The following is a 25479-nucleotide window of genomic DNA, read 5'->3' as shown; positions in this document are numbered from 1 at the left end:
CAGCTTATGTATTGCTTATACAGCTACTCTACAGCTCTAGTAACGCCAAAGGCTGTATAATTTGGGCCCTTTTTTTACTTATAAGGGCTGTATAAGCGCTTATACAGCCTTTGTACAGCCTAACTGTACAGCTTATAGTATACAAATAAACTTTAATACAGCTTATATACAGCTTGCAATGCTACTTGGGATATTTCTTGCACCATTTTTGAGAAAAGCACTATATATGACTCGGCTGGAAGGCTACTTGCTGGCTTCGGATTCAATTAAACGGACTCCCAAGGTCGTCCGTTTAAAACGAATCCTCAGCCTGCAACTAGCTGCTTCCGAGCCTCGACAATAATGTACTATTAAAAAGACGGGATCCCGGTATTTGGAGCCTTATCTCTGACAATATTCATTAATTTACCTACGTACAGTCACCTGTAATAATATGTTACACAACGAAGGCCGCAAAATTATCTGACACGATCTTATTTATAGAGCCAAAAAGTAACATATATTGCGAAGAGTAACATATTATTGCAGGTGACTGTACAGTGTACCTATTTATGAAATGGTTTCCTAATATCTGATTTTATTTTACTTATTGTACCGCAACGGTTTCGTCTAGTATCAAGAAGGTCAACGACATTGGAATATTCGCGTGTATTAAACGATGACTCATAGTATAGTATACAATCTCACATCCTGCTTGTAATAGAATGTGTGGCTGAACGTAACATGTGACGTAAACGGTGCTTACTTATACTCGCATTTAATTGTTTGAGTCTCACAAGACTTAAGGTAAGGTGGGGTAAGACTGACATAGTTTATTTTGCTCGGGACAAGACAAACAGTATGATTCCATACAAGTGATAGTCTTACCCCGTCTTACCCCACCTTACCTTAGTTCTATCCTCTATTAGGGTTCCGTGCCTCAAAAGGAAAAAACGGAACCCTTATAGGATCACTCGTGCTTCTGTCTGTTTGTCCGTCTGTCACACCCTATTTTCTCGGAAACTACTGGACCAATTAAGTTGAAATTTGGTACACATATGTAAATTAGTGACCCAAAGATGGACATGTAACGTAAACAAATGAATTTTAAACATGGGAAGCACTTTTGGGGGGTAAATGAGAAAGATACTATGTATATGTGTTATATTTATATATCAAATAAAAGAGCTCATCTTGAGAATTTCAAATATATTTATTTTAATTTTAAAATACATACGTTAGAAGTTATTTAAGAAAATAGCCAAAAAATACCATTCCTCCCCCCCTTTATCTCCGAAACTACTGGGTCTAAAATTAAAAAAAAATACGCAAAATAGTTCTTTGCCCTCTAGATGACAGGAAAACCTATTAGAAATGTGCAGTCAAGCGTGAGTCGGACTTAATGTACGGAACCCTTCAAACGCGAGTCCGACTCGCACTTGGCCCGTCTTTTTTGTTCTGTATATGATTAATCATACTACTTTTCTTTATTTCCAGAGTAATGGCAACAATTATATGGCGGGCGAGCCCCGTCGCAAACGCGAGCCGCCGGCGCGGCCGAACCACATTCTCCTGTACACCATCATCAACCCCGCCTATCCTATCACTGTGGTAAGTGCACTCATTTTTACTGTTATATTGTTAGTGTAAAGCGTCATCAGCCCGACACCTGTTCGCCACGGGCACATTACACCTGCCAGGCCTGTGGTCGTGTTTGCCGCTCCCGTATTGGCTTACACAGCCACGAAAAACGTTGTCTCCCTACCTATACGGCTACCACCAGTTTTTGACATTGACATAACGCTCACGTTTACGTAACTTACTTTCTATGCATCTCGCTCGTACTCGCATATTAGTGCAAGCGAGATGTACAGAAAGTAAATTACGTAGACGTGAGCCTTATGTCAACGTCAAAACTGGTGGTAGCCGTGCTGACACTGCTTGTATAGTATGTAATAGACTCGAAGGCCAATGATGATTGTTACTGTGTTTGACGACCGGTCTGGCCTAGTGGGTAGTGACCCTAACTATGAAGCCGATGGTCCCGGGATCCAATCCCGGTAAGGGCATTTATTTGCGTGATGACACAGATATTTGTTCCTGAGTCATGGTTGTTTTCTATGTATTTAAGTATATATATGTCGTTGTCTGAGTACCCACAACCCAACACAAATGGCGATCAATTTAAGTTGTCTATATCTCCTGTCAATATCGGAATCTAGTTTTGTACAAAGCTGGCCACAATTGCCTATACGCATGCCTCGCGTACAAAGCAAAGCAACACAACCTGTCAGCGAGACAATGCAGGCGATCTGTCCGTCTGTTATTATTGGCTGAGCGAGTACTAGCGAGTCTAGGTCTCGGATCAACCAGTGAACCTCCTAATTGGACAGCAGAGCTGACAGCTGTTAGAATAACACCAAATTAGGCGATAAATCAGAAATTATAAGACTGCTGAATTAGTTCGGCAATAATTATTTTTAATTTTTTTTTAATAAATTAAAATGACACCGCACTGTATTAAGTAAGCGAAATTACAAAATTTGGCAGTTTTTACTGGTCCATGGTTCATATGGTCCATCTTCAGGTAAATGTCTTATATGAGATGATTTGATATGATTTATATTTATCTTTTATCTCACAATATACAATGTCACTTAAAATTACACATGGTAAATTTTTAGGAATTTATATTGTGATAGATTATGCGTTGTTTTTTCAAGAAATGGTTTCTTGGATTTGGGATTTTACCGTGTTCTTTTTAAGGCTGGTTTTTTAAGGCTGGTTTTTTGATGGTTGAGAGTCTTTGAAAGGCTCCTAATGCAGTTTTTATTATTTCCAAAATATGGCAAAATGTCGCTTCCTCTTATCGTTCCGTTTTTTCAGTAAGCCATTTAGATTTTAAACCCCTACTTCTTTCTTTTCTTCTGGATTGCCTAAGCTTTCCTCTCGCCCACACTCGGTCAGTCATAGGAATGCCAGTGCCTGTGTCTACACGCTCATAGATTACGCCTTTGACTATTGAATGCCTGTCTAACACCCCCTATCAGGACCGGGATAGCACCTTTGTACGCTATGTATTAGATCAGTTAGATGGATTTGTGGATGGGCAAAATGCTAACCAGTGATTGGGCTATGGACACGTTGGAAGTCATCTAGATAAAATACCGTCCTTCAAACAACGTAAAATGTCAATTACGTAAATAGAGATCTATGTGCAACTTGGCTGGCCAACTTTACGTTCGACGGGCTTTTGACGATCGTGTCAGCCACTTGAATGTCAAAGCCATTTTGAAAATTTGTGTAATATTATAATTTTATCAAAAGTGCAGATTCTTTCTAAATCCAAAATAAGATTATGAAACCTTAATTTTTAAATCAACCTTATAATTTGACATGTATTACGTCATACCTATCCTCGATCACTACTCAAATAGCTCACCCTTTCCGAGCTCTGGTCAGCAGTATCAATATCATCATTAAAATTTGAAGCCCGTGAAATTTACCACAATATTATAGGTCGCTATTTGAGTACGCCACTTGTCTCTGTACTGAACTAGTGGTACAGGCGACCTGCGCTGCCCTCCTTTTAGTTTAAGTAAAATTTCATTAAAAATACGTCCTTTTAGCTTAGGAGGGCAGTGCGATCTTCAGAATGACGTCGACGCGACGTCTATCAACCATCTCTCTGGCGAACACTCCCGCCCAACTCCACTTCGCTTTGTTAACCACCGACTTCCCCAACTATAATAACATCCGTGAACGTCCAGACATTCCCAATCCGAAGTTGCGGTCACAATGGCAACTTTTATCGCATGCCCAGAACCACATAGGGTGTGAAATGTGAAATATACACCAACTTTCGCGATGGAAACTTGGATTGCGTTGGGAAAGACTTGCGGTTAACTTTGACATTTTAGTTTAAGTTCGGTTTTGTATCGGATTGGTGTTGAATGGTTTAGGATATTGAGGAATGATGTGGCAAAGTTTGTCAGTAAGGTTGTGTTTTCGAAAAAAAAAAATACTGTCGTCTTAATAAATAAAATAAAAACTTTTTATACTGGCTGCTGCCTGGCACATATGTGTAGCCAAAAACAGGTTTCAATCAGCTTTCCGACACAAATATTAGACAGGCATGTATGTACAGTCACCTGCAATAATATGTTACACAACGAAGGCCGCAAAAATATCTGACACGATCTTATTTGTAGAGCCATAAGAGCGTGTCACATATTTTTGCGACCCTCGAAGAGTAACATATTATTGCAGGTGACTGTACCTGTACCAGGCATGTAGTCACCTGCAATAGTATGTTACACAACGACGGCCGCAAAAATATCTGACACGATCTTATTTGTAGAGTCATAAGAGCGCGAATACGTGCGTATTTTTGCGGCCTCCGAAGAGTAACATATTATTGCAGGTGACTGTACTACTTACGCGAAAATGTCAGGCCTATTCGGATTTCGAGATAATCACAAGATGTTGAGACGATTTAGAGATCAACTAGATCTACATTAGATATCGACTAGATGTGACTTGGATATCTAAGTCATAACTTGTCGAAATCGTTCAAGAGGACCTTCAGAATCGCGGAAACGTCAAATTTGACATATCACATATCTTACAAATATCTTTAAATTATCCGTATCGTAACTTGTTGAAGTCTAGTAGAAATCTAATTCATTTTCCGAATCGAGCCGTGTAACTCTATTTATATTTAAGCTTTTTTTTGTTATGAAGGACTTAAGTTTAACTAATCCACTCATGTTTATGCGGAGCAATTAGAAACTGAATACATTTGTGCCGTTTTCAATCAAAAGGTCGTATTGTTGCTTGCCATAAGGACGCTCTGACAGGGTATTCGTATAAAGATACAATCTAATTTCGCCCTTATTGTAAGCGACAATGTGAAAACATTTTGCTTGAAAACTTCATATTTCACTTTCATAGTCACTGTCAAACTTGACATGCAATAGCTAAAATACCTATTTCAAGAGAACCTCTCCCACTTGACTCAGAGGGCCTACCGCGAACCACGTTGGACGTGTTGCTTCCCTGTCACACTTGCGTATGAATTTACAAGTGCGACAGAGAGACAACACGTCGAACTGCCCACTTGGTACAAAAGGAATCATTCAAAGTTCCATCAAAGTACATGTTAGCGGCCGTCATCGTACTCCAGAGCAAGTTTTATCATTTTTATGTCGTTTTCATAGCAGGACTACAATTTAAATATCATCCGCAGTATCTTGTACGGTGCGAATAAAAGTTTAGTGCGTGCGGGAACAGCGGCAGCGGCACAAAGGACTTACCGCGAAGTTTGCATATTTCGGGCATCTTTTATCTTTTAGGTACTAAAAACCGGGCAAGTGCGAGTCGGACTCGCGCACGAAGGGTTCCGTACCATAATGCAAAAAAAAAAACGAAAAAAAGCAAAAAAAAAACGGTCGGGTATCCAAGTACTGACCACTCCCGACGTTGCTTAACTTTGGTCAAAAATCACGTTTGTTGTATGGGAGCCCCATTTAAATCTTTATTTTATTCTGTTTTTAGTATTTGTTGTTATAGCGGCAACAGAAATACATCATCTGTGAAAATTTCAACTGTCTCACTATCACGAACCGTGAGATACAGCCTGGTGACAGACAGACGGACGGACGGACGGACGGACGGACGGACGGACGGACGGACGGACGGACGGACGGACGGACAGCGAAGTCTTAGTAATAGGGTCCCGTTTTACCCTTTGGGTACGGAACCCTAAAAAGATGTAATGGGTTGGTGAACTGTTGAAGCGCTGGTGGCCTAGCGGTAAGAGCGTGCGACTTTCAATCCGGAGGTTGCGGGTTCGAACCCCGGCTCGTACCAATGAGTTTTTCGGAACTTATGTACGAAATATCATTTGATACTTACTAGTCGCTTTTCGGTGAAGGAAAACATCGTGAGGAAACCGGACTAATCCCAATATGGCCTAGTTTACCCTCTGGGTTGAAAGGTCAGATGGCAGTCGCTTTCGTAAAAACTAGTGCCTACGCCAATTCTCGGGATTAGTTGCCAAGCGGACCCCAAGCTCCCATGAGCCGTGGCAAAATGCGGGGATAACGCGAGGAAGATGATGATGGGTTGGTGAACTGTATTTGAATAAGAAGAGAGATTTTACCTTCGATATTAAGTATATTTAATTATGTTTTAGTATGTACAAAGAATAAGAAAAACACAGCATTTGACACGATCAATCAATGAAATCTGAACATCTATAATGTCATTATCAAACTACACAACGGGACTTAATCGCGTATTTAAGTTTTAAGATTTACCTCCGACGTTTCGAGGACGGCGTTGTCCCCGTGGTCTCGGAGACCACGGGGACAACGCCGTCCTCGAAACGTCGGAGGTAAATCTTAAAACTTAAATATGCGATTAAGTCCCGTTGTGTAGTTTGATAATATTTAATAATCGTGAAAGTTTAAATCAGTGATCTATAATGTCAGTTTCTATTTTAAGACAATTTTGAATTTATAATAAGAAAGAAGAACAAAGCCTCCAAAGAGTCTGCAACAGGTACTCCACTTAATGCGTAATAAGATAAGAGTGACAGAATATTTGCTCGAAATTTGGAGAACTTCGATTATCGCGGTTATAACGTAGAAAAATATAATGGTAAAAGAAGTCTTCCCATTTGATGGCCTGATTGAATATAACAGATAATTCGGTAAACGTAGTTTTTGAATTCAAGAGCTTCAGATATCATGCTCTTTTGCTTGCACCACCGATTTCATGCAGAATGCAATAGCTTTCATTGCATATTGGCCATGCTCTCATTGAAAACTATTCAAATATATACGCATTTGCTTGCATTGACTTCTGACTCAATTGACTTCTCGGCGCCTCGATGCATTATGCATACAGTCGAAACCATCCTACCATAGCAACTGGTTCTCAGCAAGTCAATGTACTGTTTACAAATTACATTGCGTTTCTCGCCCAAGTTTTATGTCGGTTTCATAGCTCCGCTTCTTTTATTCGGATTAAAAACGGTTTTATTCGACTTCTTTGTTCCAAGATTGTTGAATGTTTTTTAATAGACTTGCCGGGGGTTTGATTTGTGGAATATTGCAGTTTTTACACGAGTGCTCGACGAGTGTAAGGGTTGACACTCGATATTTCCATTTAGAGATTGCAATACCATTTTGATGAAATGTTCCGTAGATTTTTGCACGTGTATATAGATGTTGAGATAAAGATTAATAATATTATTTAATGTAGGATAAATATTTATTGCACATTAAATAAAAGGCGAACTTAATGCCTTGTGGAATTCTCTACCAGTCAACCATAGGGCCAAACAGAAAAATGTCAAGGTGGGTGCAGTGAGAACCGTTTAGAAGCAAACAAGTATAATAATAATGGTCCCGAGATATGGAAAAGACACAAATAATATAAATATATGGTGTAATATGCGAATTAATTGAACTAATTCGTTCCAATCTTTCTATAAGGATCGGAGCATTATTAAAAATCGATAAATTATTTGAAACATCTTCAATGGCAGCTCTTTAAAGTAACATCGCATTAAATGTGATAAATATTTCTGTAACTATGTTTTCTTTTTATCTAAAAAAAATACATAAACATTCACACTTAAATGTAAGGTCGCCACACTGTGGCGTGCGCGCGAAGTAAGCGATATGCCACCACCTTACACTAGTTTTAGAACATCAATACATCCTTGTCTGTATTAACCAACTTCTAGTCACGAAATGGTGTTAGCACCTGATTCCACTACGTACATACTAAACAACTCTTCGCTAGATAGTTTACAATATCTAGACTCCTGATATTCGCTTAACGTACCTACCAGCCTGTAGAAATCGCTTACCAACCTCAAACGAACCATCTCCTCAAACTAGTATAAGTGTGAGCTGCAATTACCCACGTTTGCTATGAATTTTGAGCTCACACTTATACTGGTAAATCTGATTCAAGGTAAATAATATTTGACCATTTATAAACTGTATTGCAACGGGTTAAGGTCTACCAAATGTCAGAGTGTTGCTGTTAGACTAGCTGAACGATACGTCCATATTAAGTGAGTCTCCGCGTTGTTGCGGCAGGGTAATTTGTCACACAACTTCCTAACTTCGCCGGTTTCGGTCTAATGGATCACTTCGATATTCGCGATCGGTGCCGCGAATGATATACTCGTACCTAGTTTTATCGAAATATTCGTCGATAGGGTCAGTATTTCAGGCAGGCTATTATGGATGGTTTTATCCACGTGATAAAATAACTGTCACTTTTTAACACCGCGGGATAGAAAGTGACGGACACCGTTTTATCATGCTGTCATTCGTACTGTACGGATATGATGGTTGTTCTTGTCTACGTGACAGCGTGATAAAACGATGTTAAAAAGTGACGGTTGTTTTATCACGTGGATGAAACCATCCATAATACGCAGGCAGGTTATACGAGTATGCGGGATGTTCTGTCTAAGTTCGTCGCGATGAGTTCCTGATATATCGAAAACCGTAATGAAAGTTTCCTAAATATGGACCGCATTGATTTTATAAATACATATTGATGTTATCATGGCAATTGTCGGCTTCATAGCTTTATGAACATTACCTACTCAAAAAGCGTAACGTAAGCGACATTATTTTTATTGGAATGCCCCGTTAACCCATTCAGCGCTAATCACGACACGTTTTCGTTTTGCGTCTACGAAGCATTTTCGCTACACGCCGGGAAACCCATGTTATCGGCTACGAGTTAGCGCTACGACCGTAGGTCAGCGGTGAATGTGTTAAAAGAAAACCTGTTGCAATGGACATAGAATCAAAGTAACACAGAAAGTTGCGAAAAGAAGATTTTGTAACCCGGAAAACTATTTTTAAGTGAAATGACACCTATGCTTGAAACCAATGATCATATTTTCTCATACAAAAGCGTTAAAATGTCGGTGGTTCCGTAGGAATTTTAAAGAAAATTGAGCCATACTATAGCAGGGGACATAGTCTGAAGCCATAAACATATTTTCTCAAAGAAAAGTGTTGGTAACGTCGTTTATTATAGAGCCACTTTTGTGTTCTCTCTGAAAATCTGCGGGTCTACCGCGAACCACGTTCGACGTGTTGCGTCTCTGTCGCACTTGTACATTCGTACGTAAGTGTGACAGGCAGGCAACACGTCGAACGCGGTTCGCGGTATAGGCCTTCTTCTCTCTTTTGCGTTCAAACGTAGCGAAAACATCAAATAATAGGCACTCATTTATCCCACTTAAAAAACTGTCACCCTGCCTGAGCCAAATGTAAATAATATCTGGCAGCTTTTTATTAAGTAGGTGTATGTATCTATTGGAGTGATTTGTAAAGGAATGTTTTGGAAATTCTGGATAAAATATTAGTTACGATGAATTCATACTTTATTAGAGGTTACCTAGGTCATAAGGTCAATACTGTGTGGCTGGACTTTTGAGGCCTGCTTGCACATTGTTGTTTATTGCGAATTCGTACGTTTACTACTTGCATTTTGTGGCACAATTAAATATATCTGTACTACAATACAAATACTAAACTAAATTAATAACTAGCTTAAATCTAAAATAGGCCCTTGAGGCATTGTACCAAGCATGCTGGCGGCATATCCTCGCTGTATCGAAATGCTGATACGTTGTGCGAGGAAGCCGCCAGCTCTTCGGTCACTAGCTACGTCAACCAGACGCTTCGCGATTTCTGCAAAATACTTGTGCGCGCTGGGACCCCATGGACCTATTGGCAAATGTATGAACCCGCAATATCAATGTGTTGACTGGCCCCAATGTGAAGGCTAACCACACAGCCCGAAAGAGCCTAGCCAAGGTGATATTTATAGGCAGGTCTAGTCTATAGAAAATATTGCAGCTAGAATTCTTAAGGCTTCGTCACACAGGCGCGTATTCCGGGCGAGGCGTGAGCGGGGCGCGCCGCTTTTACACATAAAACGCTCACGCCCCGCCCGGAAAACGCGCCTGTGTGACGGAACCTTTATCGGAACAATTCGAGCGTACCCGTACAACGTACGTTCAATAACAAACGCTATAAATCGTAACAATATCGAGAAATATCCGACTCACTCAACGACCTTATTAGCTTTGAAATCTTTCTCTTCGTTTCTCGAATGTTCTACTTCTAATTTCCTGAGCAAAAATCAGCTTTCTTTGAACCTTTTTGTAAATGAAAGGAAAACCACTTTAGTCGCAATATTTCTCTTAAATATTATGATTACTAACCGATGTCATATCGTGAATAAAGTGGGCTCACTCCTTAACGGCTCGGCCACGACATCGAGCGACTTGCGACGGCGGGAGCGATAACCATAGGTTGGAGCGAAAGGTCCGATCGCCGTGTCACGCTCCAACCTATGGTTATCGCTCCCGCCGTCGCAAGTCGCTCGATGTCGTGGCTGAGCCGTAAAAAGGGTTTAAATGTCAACGCTTAATGGAGTTTTTACTCTTACGGCGCTATTCGGGAAATGATTTAGAGATTCAATATGTATGAAATAGTAAAGATATGTGACGTTCCACAGCAAAAGGTACCTAATGGCGGCTGGCGCTTACGCTATTATTAACGCCGCTCCAATATTCAGCAGGGGCAATGGTACCTTTTGCCGTGGAACGTCACATATCTTTACTATATCATATCTAGTGAACCTCTAATTCGTTTCCCGAATCGCGCCGTTAGTTAGGTTTTACATAAATACATAAAATAATATTTCGGTAATAGATTATGACTTCAAACGATCAAAATTTGTTCGAAATTCGTCTAAGTGGGTATATAAAGTTATAAACTAAATACAGGAATTCAGTAGAATTTGCTTTTCCGCTAAATTTATTTGCTGAAGAGCTGTGGGCGGTTTAGTCCTTGTTATACTTAATAAATAGCCTTCTGAGAATCCGATTGGACTAGTGATTTTAATGAACACACTAAACTATCCTCAGCAATTTTTCTTTTTAAATAATTGCTGGCTTTTAAAATAGAAATAGAAATAGTTTATTCGTGGCATAAAAAATTGGTAACAGACAAAAGAGAAAAAAAACCGGGCAAGTGCGAGTCGGACTCGCGCACGAAGGGTTCCGTACCATAATGCAAAAAAAAAAACTAAAAAAAAGCAAAAAAAAAACGGTCACCCATCCAAGTACTGACCACTCCCGACGTTGCTTAACTTTGGTCAAAAATCACGTTTGTTGTATGGGAGCCCCATTTAAATCTTTATTTTATTCTGTTTTTAGTATTTGTTGTTATAGCGGCAACAGAAATACATCATCTGTGAAAATTTCAACTGTCTAGCTATCACGGTTCGTGAGATACAGCCTGGTGACAGACGGACGGACGGACGGACGGACGGACGGACGGACGGACGGACAGCGAAGTCTTAGTAATAGGGTCCCGTTTTACCCTTTGGGTACGGAACCCTAAAAAGAAGAACGAAAACGTGGACACGTGGAAACGTGGACGTGGACGTGGCTTTTCAGTTACGACACTGTCTTACCCTTGACAGTTACCCTGTAGTCTGTATCTTTAGGTATTGAAATAAAAGTACCTAAACATACATTTTCGGGTAGTTATAACATTTATTGGTTAACCGACCAATTACAAAACCGCCTGGATCTGTAACTGAACGACCTGACTTTAGCCTACATTATTTGATCGTATAATGTTTTCATCTACCCTCAACTAGATTAAGGAGCCATTTGAAGGTAGATTTTGTTTACTTTTATTTAAATACCTAAAGATACAGAGTATAGTCTAGCTAGTCTATGTTTAGTTATAAAACCCGTCCTTACACTGACAGATTTGCACTGGCGAATTAATTGACTTCGGCAGTTTCATGTATGTTTTGAATTTGATTAAAATGATTAAGTTCACGATGTTCCTTTCTTTAAAGATACTATGTTACTTAGGAAGATTTTTTTTTAAATAACATAACGTCTTCTACATAACGTCTTGTACATTGGCCAAACTAAGCGCAGCGTTCAAGAGAGGGTGAAGGAACACATAGCAGCTGTTAAAAGTCGCCATGTAAACAAATCCGCAATAGCTGAGCACTTGCTGACAACAGGAACGAATCACTGGATTGAGCTACATAAACCCAAAGTCCTCTCCAACGAGCGACACTATTATCCGCGGATCGTGAGAGAGGCGATTGAAATTAAAAAACACCCTAAAAATTTCAATCGTGAGGACGGGTACAAATTATCGTCTACTTGGGGACCAGTGATTCAAATGTTGAAACCAGCGGATATATCTTCGGACCAGTGTACGGATACTGTGAGTGTTGCGTGTCGTGCCGTGGACAATAAACATTAAACTTTAACGGGTAGCTGCAATTTCTTTGTCTACCCCGAACATTTTTATAAACTAATTTCGGGTAAGTAGTTTAGTGGTGTTTTATTAATATCTCCGTTGACATTTGTTGGGACGTCAGTCTTTCCGTGACCACAGCTGGTGCAACTCAGCTGAAACGTCGGAATTAAAGGTAAAAACAATGAAATTATATCGCGGTAGACCCGTTTGTGTAATTAAATATAACGTCTTCTTTCAGCAAAATATCCTATCTACGATATTTAAGGTACTTTCCCTTGATGTCCCATAGTCTTGGGACGCCCTGTATACGTTATCACAACACGACATTCTAGCCTAGCTTATACTGAAGTTAAGGACTCAGATAAGCTGATGCGAGGTGTTATCCGCGGGAAGTCCGGTGCTTGCTTTATGTGGCTGGGGTTGGCTGATAACGCCTAACGACTCGTGTTTATCATATCTACTCTACATGACTGTGTCATAGCTTGCGGTGTGATAAAGGCCGTTAGAGGCGGATTTATATTGATCGCATAAGGTGGAAAATATTACCTGAAGAGTTAGTTTGAAGTCGGTCTTTTATAACCAACCCATACCATAAGGTATTGCCAAAACTTAGTTAGGTCAATGCCTAACTAAGTTTAAGACAGATGGGTAACTTAGGTATACTTAGAGGATATATTTTTTTTTTAAGTTTATTTATTCACTTTAAATTTTAATACAATTTTTTACATGCATGCCACTATTGGAAACCTCTAGGGTTTATGTAATAGTTGGCGAGATCGCGCGGTCCAATCCGCGTTTGATTAGTACTATTATTAATTAATACTTAATACTATTATTATATATTACATGCTTAGTTGTGTTTCGGTAAACTTAAATTAATCTATGAATATCAAAATCTCTGCTTCTATTTTATACATTAGTAGATTAGATATAACCAACGGAGACGCCATGTCTATAATTTTCGGTACAAAATAGTCTGCCGTGTTTTGCGGGGGAGGGGCACAACAAATGTATACGTAACGTAAACATAGCCATGTCAGATAAACGTCAGTCCATACATGTGGTTGACATGTCGTTGACCATTGGCCGCCTATTTTTGACAGAGGGGAACGCCTGTTAATGACCACTTCGTTTGGTTATATTCTCTAAGTAGGCATATGCCTAAGTTTCCCATCTGTCTTAAACTAAAATAAATAAAAACATAGAGAACATAGGTTCTGCCACACGAACGGGTAACTAAAGGCACAATCATCGAAGGCTGTGGTGGCAAACTCGATTTTGAAAACGAAAATCGAAAAAATTTCGTATCTTATGCCTAAGGATTAAAATGTACTGTTGGACAGAAGTAAATTCTAAATGAAAAGTGGAAAACAAAACGCTTTTCCACTTTTAATTTATTTGTATAATAGCATCGTTCGCAGACGTCTCTGCTTGATACAAAATTAATAGAGTAAATTATTTTTTTATAAGATTAGATTTGTGAGGTACTGCCCTACCCTTTACCACTACAAAAATCTGGCTGTGCACTTATGCGTTTTTGTTAACTTGACTGCAATGAATCCATTGCCCCAACCACGTTTAAGACAGATGGAAAACTTAGCCGATGTTCCGTCGCACAAACGATTCGGCGAGTAGATTGCACCGGAAACAATGGCACAATCGTGGCTGCGGTTCGATCAAAACTCGATTGTGGAACTCGATCAAACCTCGATTGTGGAACTCGATCAAACCTCGATTGTGGAACTCGATCAAACCTCGATTGTGGAACTCGGTCAAACCTCGATTGTGGAACTCGGTCAAACCTCGATTATGGAGCTCGATCAAAACTCGATTGTGGAACTCGATCGAATGGGTATGAGTTTTTCTACCCTGAACAGGGAACAGTAGGAAAGAATACTGTTTCGCTAGGCTTAAACAAACTGCTTATAAAATTAAAATAAATCAGAAGTAATTTTGATTTGTCTGAATTGTTGTTTTTTTTCAAATAGGAACTCTGTGATTAAACAACGCAACCTAATTGTGTTTGGGGTTATTAGAATTGACTCGATGAGTATTAGTTGCCTGTGGAATGAAAAGTACAGTCAGCGATAAAAGATTGTACCAAAAATGAAATTTTTGCCAAAAACTTATTTTATGTCGTACTATGTTTTATGTGAAACCCGTATCCTGAGTAGGTAAACTCTATGACATGATGGCATTATTTGTTACATATTTTGTCAAATTATACTCCGACTGCAGGAGCATTCCACGGGCTGTTCCGTACAAACGCATTTTATTTCCTGTGTTGCGACTTTTTTTCGACATTTAAAGCAGGCGATTATTTTTCCGTGCATATTTTTGACCATTTGTCATAGAAAAGGAAACTCTTATACCTGCATATCTTCAGAACATTCACGTTTGTACGGGACAAACGGTAGACAATTTCATGGAATGCTCCTGCATCGCTATTCTACTTTCTACAGCCCAAACAAAACTGCACTCGATAAGTGGCAACGTAAACAAATAAACGGCCCATGAATAAAAGATGACGATGGTAGCGCCGCGCGGGGAAATTGATAGAAAACAGCGCAGGCAATATCGAAATAATCTCGCAGATACTAGTTTTGAAGCGTCTTCCAGATGATATTGTTGGTAATAAAAGAGTTTGGATTTAAGTAGTTTCGTCGAAGCAAATAGAGTTTTGATGAAATTTTGAGAATTTATACAGAAATAAATAAGACTATTTTAAAACAGATCTACCTAGCTCCACAATAAGCTCAATAAGTTTTATGATTCATGAATGAAATATAGTCTTCTTACTTATTTTATATAGAGTATTTGTAATTAATGAATCAAATTGTTTCTAGTTTTAGTAAAATGTGAAGTTTAATTGCGATAACTTGTAGTCTCTAAAATTAACTTTTACGCATTTTGTTACCAAAATCAAAATTTAAAGTCGCGAGGGAACGAGAAATGTTTTTGGCCCGCGGGGGGATATAAAAAACCGGGCAAGTGCGAGTCGGACTCGCGCACGAAGGGTTCCGTACCATAATGCAAAAAAAAAGCAAAAAAAAAAACGGTCACCCATCCAAGTACTGACCCCGCCCGACGTTGCTTAACTTCGGTCAAAAATCACGTTTGTTGTATGGGAGCCCCACTTAAATCTTTATTTTTTTCTGTTTTTAGTATTTGTTGTTATAGCGGCAACAGAAATACATCATCTGTGAAAATTTCAACTGTCTAGCTATTACGGTTCGTGAGATACAGCCTGGTGACAGACAGACGGACGGACGGACGGACAGCGGAGTCTTAGTAATAGGGTCCCGTTTTACCCTTTGGGTACGGAACCCTAAAAACGGGCTACGGAAAAACTAACTCAATCATCCTTCTGTATCTTCAAAGAAATACATAACAAAAATAAACGTTCATACGTGGCTTTCCATCAGAGAAAGGTCCGTATGCACATGAAGCATAAGGACCCTTCTTTATGGAAAGCCACCTAGAAATATTCGCCCCAAAGGAATTTATGAACCGTAAACTAGTGTTTATTCATAAACAGAAGCCTTTCAAGAAATTTATGCAAAAACTGCTTTTAACGGATGGAAAACCATTTTTTCCAAGAGGAGATACTTTTCAAAAGGGCCTATCTCTCTATGATACCATACAAAAAATAAGCCCTTTTGAAAAGACACTCCTCAGATGGAATCTCGCTCGCTTGAATAAACGTGGAAAAAGCGTGGACGTTTTATTAAAACGTTTGTAGGGCTTGATGTTGTTGTATAAATATGTATTTTGTTTTTGTATTGGCACTGAGAGGCGTTTTCTCAAGTGAATGTTTTATGTTTTTCTTTGACGCGTTTTGACTTCACTTAGCGCCACTTGCACGATCCCACTAACCAGGGGTTAAGTGGTTAAATCGTTAACCCAGTGTCAAAATGTACGGGTACCAATGGTAACTCCAGGTTTAACCGGTTAACCGCGGGTTAGTGGGATGGTGCAAGTGGCGCTTAGTAACACACACACACAAGTAACTCTTTATTAGAGAGAAGTCGACTAGAACTGGAGGTTCTAAAACTTTAATAGCGGCAGACCAAAACGGCCCGATTCCAACAATGCTTATTAGAAGTCGCAGCAGTACGATTCTGATCTGTTAGTGTCAAAAGTGACGTGCTAACAGTTTTGTTGACTGCATTCAAATCTATACAGCATCGATGAAAGCATCCACATTAACTTATCCAGTTCTCCACATTCTATTAAGATGGGACTAACTACAGGGAGTATTACTGTAATGAAATGAAATGAAATGAAATGAAATGAAAATCTTTATTTCAGGCAACTAATGGCCCATACATAAATACCTTAAAACTAGCATACATATTATATAAAAATATATTTTATAACTAAACTTTAAAAAACTAAACACTACATATCACATTATGGCTGCGATGCATTACGCAACCCCGCAGTGTCAGGGAGCCGGCCGCGGAACCGCCGAAACTTGACACCCTTCGGCCAAAACTCCTCCTTGGTGAAGGTCGCTAGATGGTCAGTCGGAACGCTCACCACAAACGAATTAAAATTCGCAATGTTCTGCCACCAGAGTGCAGCACTAATTTGTTTAGTAAACCATAGAGTAAATGAAACATACTAGGCCTTAAACAGTTTTTTGACAAATTTAACTATGACATTGATGAATCAAGGCGGTTTGTTTACAGGTGGTCTACCGCGAAACGCGGAAATCGAAATTTCTTTACCTGCCTCTCTATCGATCGAACGGCAAGAGTGATAGAGAGGCAGAAACCGAACTTTTGACTGTCGTGTTTCACGGTAGGCCATGTGATTGGCCTGGTGACGCCCTCTACGCAGAGTTTTGCGTAATATTTCCTATTGGCACAGTTTTGCACATAACTGCATGTTATGTACTTATGTATTTTTTTTTTTTTTTTTTAATAAAGGGCTTTTTTATTTTTTTTTATTTTTTTTTTTTTTTTTATTATGTACTTATGTAGGTACTTATGCGACGTAGCGTGCACTCAGCAGTGATACAAAGTGACAGTCGCAGTGATCAAAAGAAAAGATGGATGGCTATTGTGATGGATGACGTCATCGACACTCGATTATTGATTTGTGTCACCCTACCGTTGCTATGGTTACCAGTATTGTGAAATTTTGCGAGGCAATCTGCCGAGGGACTACCGCGAAACACGAAAATCGAAAGTTCGGTTTCTGCCTCTCTATCACTCTTGCCTATTCGATGGATAGAGAAGCAGATAACGAAATTTCAGTTTTCGCGTTTCGCGGTAGGCCATCTGGTTATATATCGTAGGATCGTAGCCGCAAGTTATCACACAAACTATTGCTACGCACCTGCTACGCCCCTACGCCGTAGCATTAACTACATAGTTACGGACAACTGTTGCGTGCTACGCGCTACGTAACCACGTTATGCTGCTAGTTTGAACGAGAATCGACCTTATGGTGATGGTGCAAGAGCTGCAAAAGGCGCTTTTTAAAAGTTGTTTATGTAGTCGACGGTATTATATGTGATCATACGATAATAGACTCTACGTTGATGCTGTAAGAACTATGTCCAACGCATTTGTATGTTTGTACACATTTATTCAGCGGTTTGCTTTTTAAATACTTATCTGTGATCATATTATTCTTTTATTCTATTGTTAAAGTTAGCTACGGAAACTTATTTTTCACAGAGTTTTTTTTATTGAGGGTGTGAAGTATTTTCAACAATTTCTTTTGTCAGTTATCAAATTTATACTTATGACAGTGTTTTGTGTTAGTATTTATATTACTGATAGTTAAATCGTAGTACAGTCAGCAGCAGAAGTTGCTAAGCGGGCGAGGTGTTCAAAATTAACTTGACACGCTCTTGTTCTCTCAACAATAAAGTCGCGTCAAGATCATTTTGAACACCTGGTCCGCTTAGCAAGTTCTGCTGCTGACTGTATCCATCCAGCATTTCCATTTCCGACCCGTCGTATTGGTGGGTCCGCCATTTATATCCACATATATTATGAAGATGTAACGTCCACGTAGAAAAAAACTTTTTCAACCCCATTCACCCCTTAAGATGTTAAATTTCATATACTCCTTCCTGAGTTCTCCAATATTTAAAAAAAAAAGCCGGAACTAACCTCCTTTAGGTATGTATTTAGATTGTGCAATAAAGATTTAATTAACAAACTGCCCGATTCGAATTTCAAGATACGTCAGTTAATAGATCTAGAAACGATATGGATTAGATATGTCAGTGTCAAATGTGACGTTTCTTCAAACAAAAACTTCACTTTTAACACTGAAACATCTAATCCATATCGTTTCTAGATCTATTAATTGATGTATCTTAAAGTTCGAATCGGGCAGTTAGTACTGTATTTGTGTATCTCCTAGCTTGCGTGTTTTAAACCGACTTTCAAAGTTCAATTTTTGTTTAACGCATTCACTCTGCCGTATTCGAACTACAAGATATTCACAAGAGACGACACGTACTAGATCCATTCTAGATACGTTATAGTTTAGATATCAACTAGTTCTCTTTTGCAGCGCAATTCGGGCAACCAATGTCACTTTTACGTTAGATAGAGTAAGATAATATATATATTAGATGTGAATTGGATCTCTAAGTCATATCCTGTGGAAATCGTTCAACAGTATCTCCAGAATCGCACAAATGTCAAATTTGACAGGTTAGATCTTAAACATATCGTTATCGTATCTTGGTGATGTTTAATAGATGTCTATTTCAAAATCCGAATCGGGCCCACTGTCAGCGTGACCTACGCGCTACGAGCGTAGCCGGTATCAAAAGTGTTCCGCTTTGTATCGGAAAGCGCCAACGAACAGAGAAACTGCCTAGCGGGTCGCTTTTGCCTTGTATGGCAGCTACCTCAATAAAATACGTGAATCTCGAGAATATACTGCCAATTTGTTAGCCAAGTCATGAAATATTACCTGACCCAATATCGCTTACTCAGCATTTCCAGAAGTATTAGAAGAATTGCGTTATGTACGCGACAGTCTCGTGGAATGCCCCTAAATATAGTTAGAGTTACCAAGATCAAATTGTCTACATATCATATCGATTCATTTCTTTTGTTTAGATTAGATTAGATTAGTTGACATAACAATCGGGTTTACTGTCATCCCGTTAGACCCCTATCAAGAACGTCTAATAATCAGAGCCCGTAATGGGGATGAGCAAACAGCCCTTCTATTTGTTCCTTCGCTAATAGATTTGGTTGACTACGATAAGGACACGTCCAGATTATGTTCCCGCTGTCGCTTATGAAGCCGCTTGATCGTTGTCCAATAATCAGAGCCCGTAATGGGGATGAGCAAACAGCCCTTCTGTTTGTCCCTTCGCTAATAGATTTGGTTGGCTACGGTAAGGGCACGTGCAGATTATGTTCCCGCTGTAGCTTATGAAGCCGCTTGATCGTTGTCCAATAATCAGAGCCCGTAATGGGGATGAGCAAACAGCCCTTCTATTTGTTCCTTCGCTAATAGATTTGGTTGACTACGATAAGGACACGTCCAGATTATGTTCCCGCTGTCGCTTATGAAGCCGCTTGATCGTTGTCCAATAATCAGAGCCCGTAATGGGGATGAGCAAACAGCCCTTCTATTTGTTCCTTCGCTAATAGATTTGGTTGACTACGATAAGGACACGTCCAGATTATGTTCCCGCTGTCGCTTATGAAGCCGCTTGATCGTTGTCCAATAATCAGAGCCCGTAATGGGGATGAGCAAACAGCCCTTCTATTTGTTCCTTCGCTAATAGATTTGGTTGACTACGATAAGGACACGTCCAGATTATGTTCCCGCTGTCGCTTATGAAGCCGCTTGATCGTTGTCCAATAATCAGAGCCCGTAATGGGGATGAGCAAACAGCCCTTCTATTTGTTCCTTCGCTAATAGATTTGGTTGACTACGATAAGGACACGTCCAGATTATGTTCCCGCTGTCGCTTATGAAGCCGCTTGATCGTTGTCCAATAATCAGAGCCCGTAATGGGGATGAGCAAACAGCCCTTCTATTTGTTCCTTCGCTAATAGATTTGGTTGACTACGATAAGGACACGTCCAGATTATGTTCCCGCTGTCGCTTATGAAGCCGCTTGATCGTTGTCCAATAATCAGAGCCCGTAATGGGGATGAGCAAACAGCCCTTCTATTTGTTCCTTCGCTTATAGATTTGGTTGACTATGATAAGGACACGTCCAGATTATGTTCCCGCTGTCGCTTATGAAGCCGCTTGATCGTTGTCCAATAATCAGAGCCCGTAATGGGGATGAGCAAACAGCCCTATTTGTTCCTTCGCTATAATAGATTTGGTTGACTACGATAAGGACACGTCCAGATTATGTTCCCGCTGTCGCTTATGAAGCCGCTTGATCGTTGTCCAATAATCAGAGCCCGTAATGGGGATGAGCAAACAGCCCTTCTATTTGTTCCTTCGCTAATAGATTTGGTTGACTACGATAAGGACACGTCCAGATTATGTTCCCGCTGTCGCTTATGAAGCCGCTTGATCGTTGTCCAATAATCAGAGCCCGTAATGGGGATGAGCAAACAGCCCTTCTATTTGTTCCTTCGCTAATAGATTTGGTTGACTACGATAAGGACACGTCCAGATTATGTTCCCGCTGTCGTTTATGAAGCCGCTTGATCGTTGTCCAATAATCAGAGCCCGTAATGGGGATGAGCAAACAGTCCTTCTATTTGTTCCTTCGCTAATAGATTTGGTTGACTACGATAAGGACACGTCCAGATTATGTTCCCGCTGTCGCTTATGAAGCCGCTTGATCGTTGTCCAATAATCAGAGCCCGTAATGGGGATGAGCAAACAGCCCTTCTATTTGTTCCTTCGCTTATAGATTTGGTTGACTACGATAAGGACACGTCCAGATTATGTTCCCGCTGTCGCTTATGAAGCCACTTGATCGTTGTCCAATAATCAGAGCTCGTAATGGGGATGAGCAAACAGCCCTTCTATTTGTTCCTTCGCTAATAGCTCTGGTTGACCATAATAAGGGCACGTACAAATTATGTCCCGCTGTCGCTTATGAAGCCGCTTGAGCGTTGGCATGTGAATAATGTAGTTACATGCATATTTTTATTGCCTACTAATAAACAATTTATTTTTCTGAACTATAGTATAATAGCCCTTTGGGTGCGGGTGGACGGTATGGAATTGATTGATTTAGATGCGATTATTTCCGTATTTAGTACCTACATAAACATTATAACTAATATTCGTATAGCCAAGAGAAGTTTCATATGTATGTCGGACCCTGACACCAGAAAGACGTATTGCAGCGTTATAGTTCATTATTTTAGACGCCTGTATAAAATCGATTAGCAATGTTGAGCTACGTATTATTTGGTTGTAACAAAATAAATAAAGTTGTGTAGAGAGTAACTCCGTCTATTGGCGCATTGTTGAAATAAAGTTGCGTAGAGAGTAACGCCATCTATTGGCGTGTTGTTGAACTGAGATGACAGGTTTTGGAACGACGGAAGAAGGCTTTGGAACGTCGAGAGGTCTCTCTCGAGTGAGCGTAGGCACGAGTTGGCATTTTTGTCGGTATGTTGGTAGACTGGTCGAGCAGGTTTGCCAACTTGACTGAGGCGGGAGCGGAGAGGCTCCGCCGCTGGTAGTTCTTCTTGATCGGACCGCGCTAGAGATCGGACGTACTCGTTAGCCAACCTCGTGCCTAACTCGCTACGTTCCTGAAGGCTTATACCTAAAGGATTATTCTGATAGCTTATAGAATCCCGCGTTGTTTAACCATTTAGCTAAGTGTTTTATTTCAAGTGTTATTTTGATTTCTTATGTTTCATTAGAAGCTTACTTTTGTGAAATAAAGAAATGATGTGTCATGTGTTGTTTTAACTTGTTTTGAAAAGATTTGTCCCTCTGAGTTTGTTGCCGGTCCCATATAGGGCTAAATCTTAAGTCAGATATGTAGGGTTGAAGCCGGCCTGGTTTGACTTGAATAAAGATTTAAACGGTTTCTTTTTACTTTCATATCGCTCCCTTGAGGTAAAAATAGCAATTGGTTCTTTTAAACATTTAGTACTGAAATATAGTAGGCACTAGTATGGTTAACGAGTCCTAAGGTTTATTTCATGCACTGGTAGCATGGTAGCATACTGGTTTAGCTGTGAAGTAATATTAGGTCATTACCTATGAAATTGGCGTTTTGTTCGGAGAATTTCAACGAAACACGAATTTCCATACAATTAATTTTGCGGATATTTTTTTGATGGCTAATTCAAACCAAACAAAATTTTTCCAGTAATTTTTGACACCTTTAAGGTATGTTTTCAATATCTCCATTTCTTGAAAATTGGTACCATTAGAAAAATATAAGTAATTTTAATACTCGAACCGACAGCACATGAAAAGACCTATTTTCAAGGCTTAATTCTGAACACTTAACAATAAAAAATAACAATTAATTGCTGTCAAGCAGTTTGGCGAAATCATATTGTAGTTTTATTGTAATTGTGTATGTACTTTTGTAAAAAAAAAAAAACTAGGATCAGACTTATATCTATGAACAAAAACGCCAATTTCATAGGTAAGGACCTAATACATCGAGCTACTACCCCACGCGCCCACCCCCTTTAGGACCATCGGTATTCGACATGTATATTTATTTACTCTCTATACATCTCGCTCGCACTAATATGCCAGTACGAGCGAGATGTTTAAGTTTAATGATTCTAAATTCCTAAATAATTCTAAGTTCTGGTAACAAAATTACATTATTTTGATATGCAAATGTAAATTGGAATTGGCCTCCCATTTCAATAAGCGCAAGCGTTCCTTAAATGTGAGCCGACCCTTGCATTCCTAGGTAAACTAGTACAAAAGGAAGCCAGCCCAAACACGGATAAGCCAACACACTACATTCCCAAACACGACACCCGCCCATTCCAAACACGTCGTGTTCATTTACTCACTTAACTATAATTTGGGTTGGTACCCGTACCCGTACCTAGACGCCGAAAGTCCCATCCCGAAACATTTTTTTTAGGTTTCCGTACCTGAAAAGGAAAAAATCGGAACCCTTATAGGATCACTCGTGCGTCTGTCTGTCTCTCTGTCCGCCCCTTTATCTCCAAAACTATTGGATCTAAAATTTTGAAAAAAATACACAATATAGTTCTTTACCTATAGATGACAGGAAAACCTATTAGAAATGTGCAGTCAAGCGTGAGTCGGACTTAATTTTTAGTTTTTGATCCGACCCCTATGGGCTTTTTAGACATTTCATTCACGTTCCACATAATAAAATACATTGTTAAAAATTGGGTAATGTACGGAACCCTTGGAACGCGAGTCCGACTCGCACTTGACCGGTTTTTTTTAAATTTGGGATTGTTTATTTAATTATCATTTATGCATAGGAAGACATGATAATTACCTGCAAACACTTTGATATTGCATGCCTTAATTAAAATTAAAAATCTTTATTTTGATTGTAAAAGCCTAGTAAAAGTCAATAAAAAATACCTTATTTTGACATATCATTCCCGTTCGGTACCTATTATAAAATTTTAGTCTAAAAATGTTTTTAGGAATTATTTAAAATGGAGTGAGTATTAAAAAATAAAAACGACACATATTCGGTACACATTTTATTTATCGTTAGTCAATAATCTGTTATGTAATTCTTGGGATTCGTTTCCAAGCGGACCGCAGGCTCCCATCAGCTGTGGCAAAATGCCGGGATAACGCGAGGAAGAAGAGTCAATATTCTGTTACTGCCTACTAACCCAACGTTTATGGTACAATAACTCCTAAAGGGCCGGAGATACTAAGTACTTCTCCCTTATCAGTATAAGCACAGACATTCCGTATCTCATATATGTAGTTCAATAATCTCAAGTTGGAGTCGCGGGTTCATACCCGGGCCCACTCGGAAACTTTGCTCATATTTACCGATCCCCGGTTTAGTTATGGTCGCAGATGTATACCTAAATAGACCTCTTGTGCGAAATTCAAGCCAGACCATGCCTGAGTGACATGTGGTGTGACACAGTGAATTGTGTAGAACAAAAATTTAAGGATAATGGTCTCTAAGCCATGCTATTAACTGGTTAACTTCAATGGATTTTATAGGTGCGATTTGTGGTCTTAATATTTTGTTTAATTTCTTATTAAGAAACAAAAACTCAAGTAATGAAATCTGGTAACTGATATGTTCGAGCAATGAAACACCGATTTGGTCTGACTTTACGTTTATTGAGTAAATATTTCGGTACTTGTAGATTTCCGAGCTACCTACAAATCTACCTGCATACATAACATAACTTTGTATGCAAATAACTACCTATAACTTATACAAAGTGAAGACCGCCTTACCTAGGGTTACCAGATACAAATTCGGGATTTCCTGACAAAATTCCTGATTTGCGAATATTTTTCCTGACACTCATATCAGCGACGGGGGGGGGGGGGGGGGGGGGGGTTCGAGCTAGCCGTAAGCTATATCTATGTATATGCTTGATACATTGTTTATATTAATTTAATTTGGTTTGGATTTTTGTGAGTAAATTTGAATAATGTACTAGGTACATAGTAGAAAAGTCTGCTAAATGACATGTCAGGAAAATTCCTGTCATCTGGTAACCCTAGCCTTACCTGGTCTAAGGTTTTCTTATACAATGTCTGTGGCTCGGGCAAGTCGTAACATGTTGATATTTGCCGATAAAGGTGTGCCGCAGGATTATTAACGTACTTGCGAGTTTGGGCAACATGTTACCGTAATATCGGTGTAGTTGATTTAGTTGGAGTACAATATTATGAAGGGATTTAGGAGGGCATTGTGGCAGTTACTTTAGCAAATAATGAAGTCTTACAATATATTTACAAAATGTGTCTGGTTTCTTTGTTGTCTGTCTGTACATCAATTCATAAAACTTAAGGTCAGATGGGGTCAGAAGACCACTGGGGCTAATTGTGTACCTTTGCACACAATTGTTTTCTAAGACAGCAGCAAACACCTCAAATTTATTTATTTATCGTATGGCATTACAGTTACTGGATTCAATTTAATTATTAATCTGGAGAATCTAGAGATTGAGGTTTGCACTCTTCAGATACTCGATGGCTCTTTCACTGAGGTTCGCAAGGTCTTCAATCC

The 25479-nt window shown here is 39.4% G+C and overlaps 1 protein-coding gene across 3 annotated transcripts in view; it reads left to right on the top strand.

Annotated features, from left to right (window-relative positions):
* The window catches only part of LOC134801822 (heterogeneous nuclear ribonucleoprotein L), a 722115-nt gene that overhangs the window by 238971 nt on the left and 457665 nt on the right, over positions 1 to 25479 (top strand). For all 3 annotated transcript variants that reach the window (XM_063774451.1, XM_063774453.1, XM_063774452.1), the window contains exon 2: positions 1477 to 1590. In XM_063774451.1, the coding sequence (XP_063630521.1) occupies positions 1477 to 1590 (114 nt within the window). The remainder of the gene's footprint in view (positions 1 to 1476; positions 1591 to 25479) is intronic.

The sequence above is a fragment of the Cydia splendana genome, chromosome 23 (assembly GCF_910591565.1).
Source record: "Cydia splendana chromosome 23, ilCydSple1.2, whole genome shotgun sequence".
Classification (NCBI taxonomy): domain Eukaryota; kingdom Metazoa; phylum Arthropoda; class Insecta; order Lepidoptera; family Tortricidae; genus Cydia; species Cydia splendana.
This window is presented reverse-complemented; position numbering and strand designations above follow the sequence as displayed.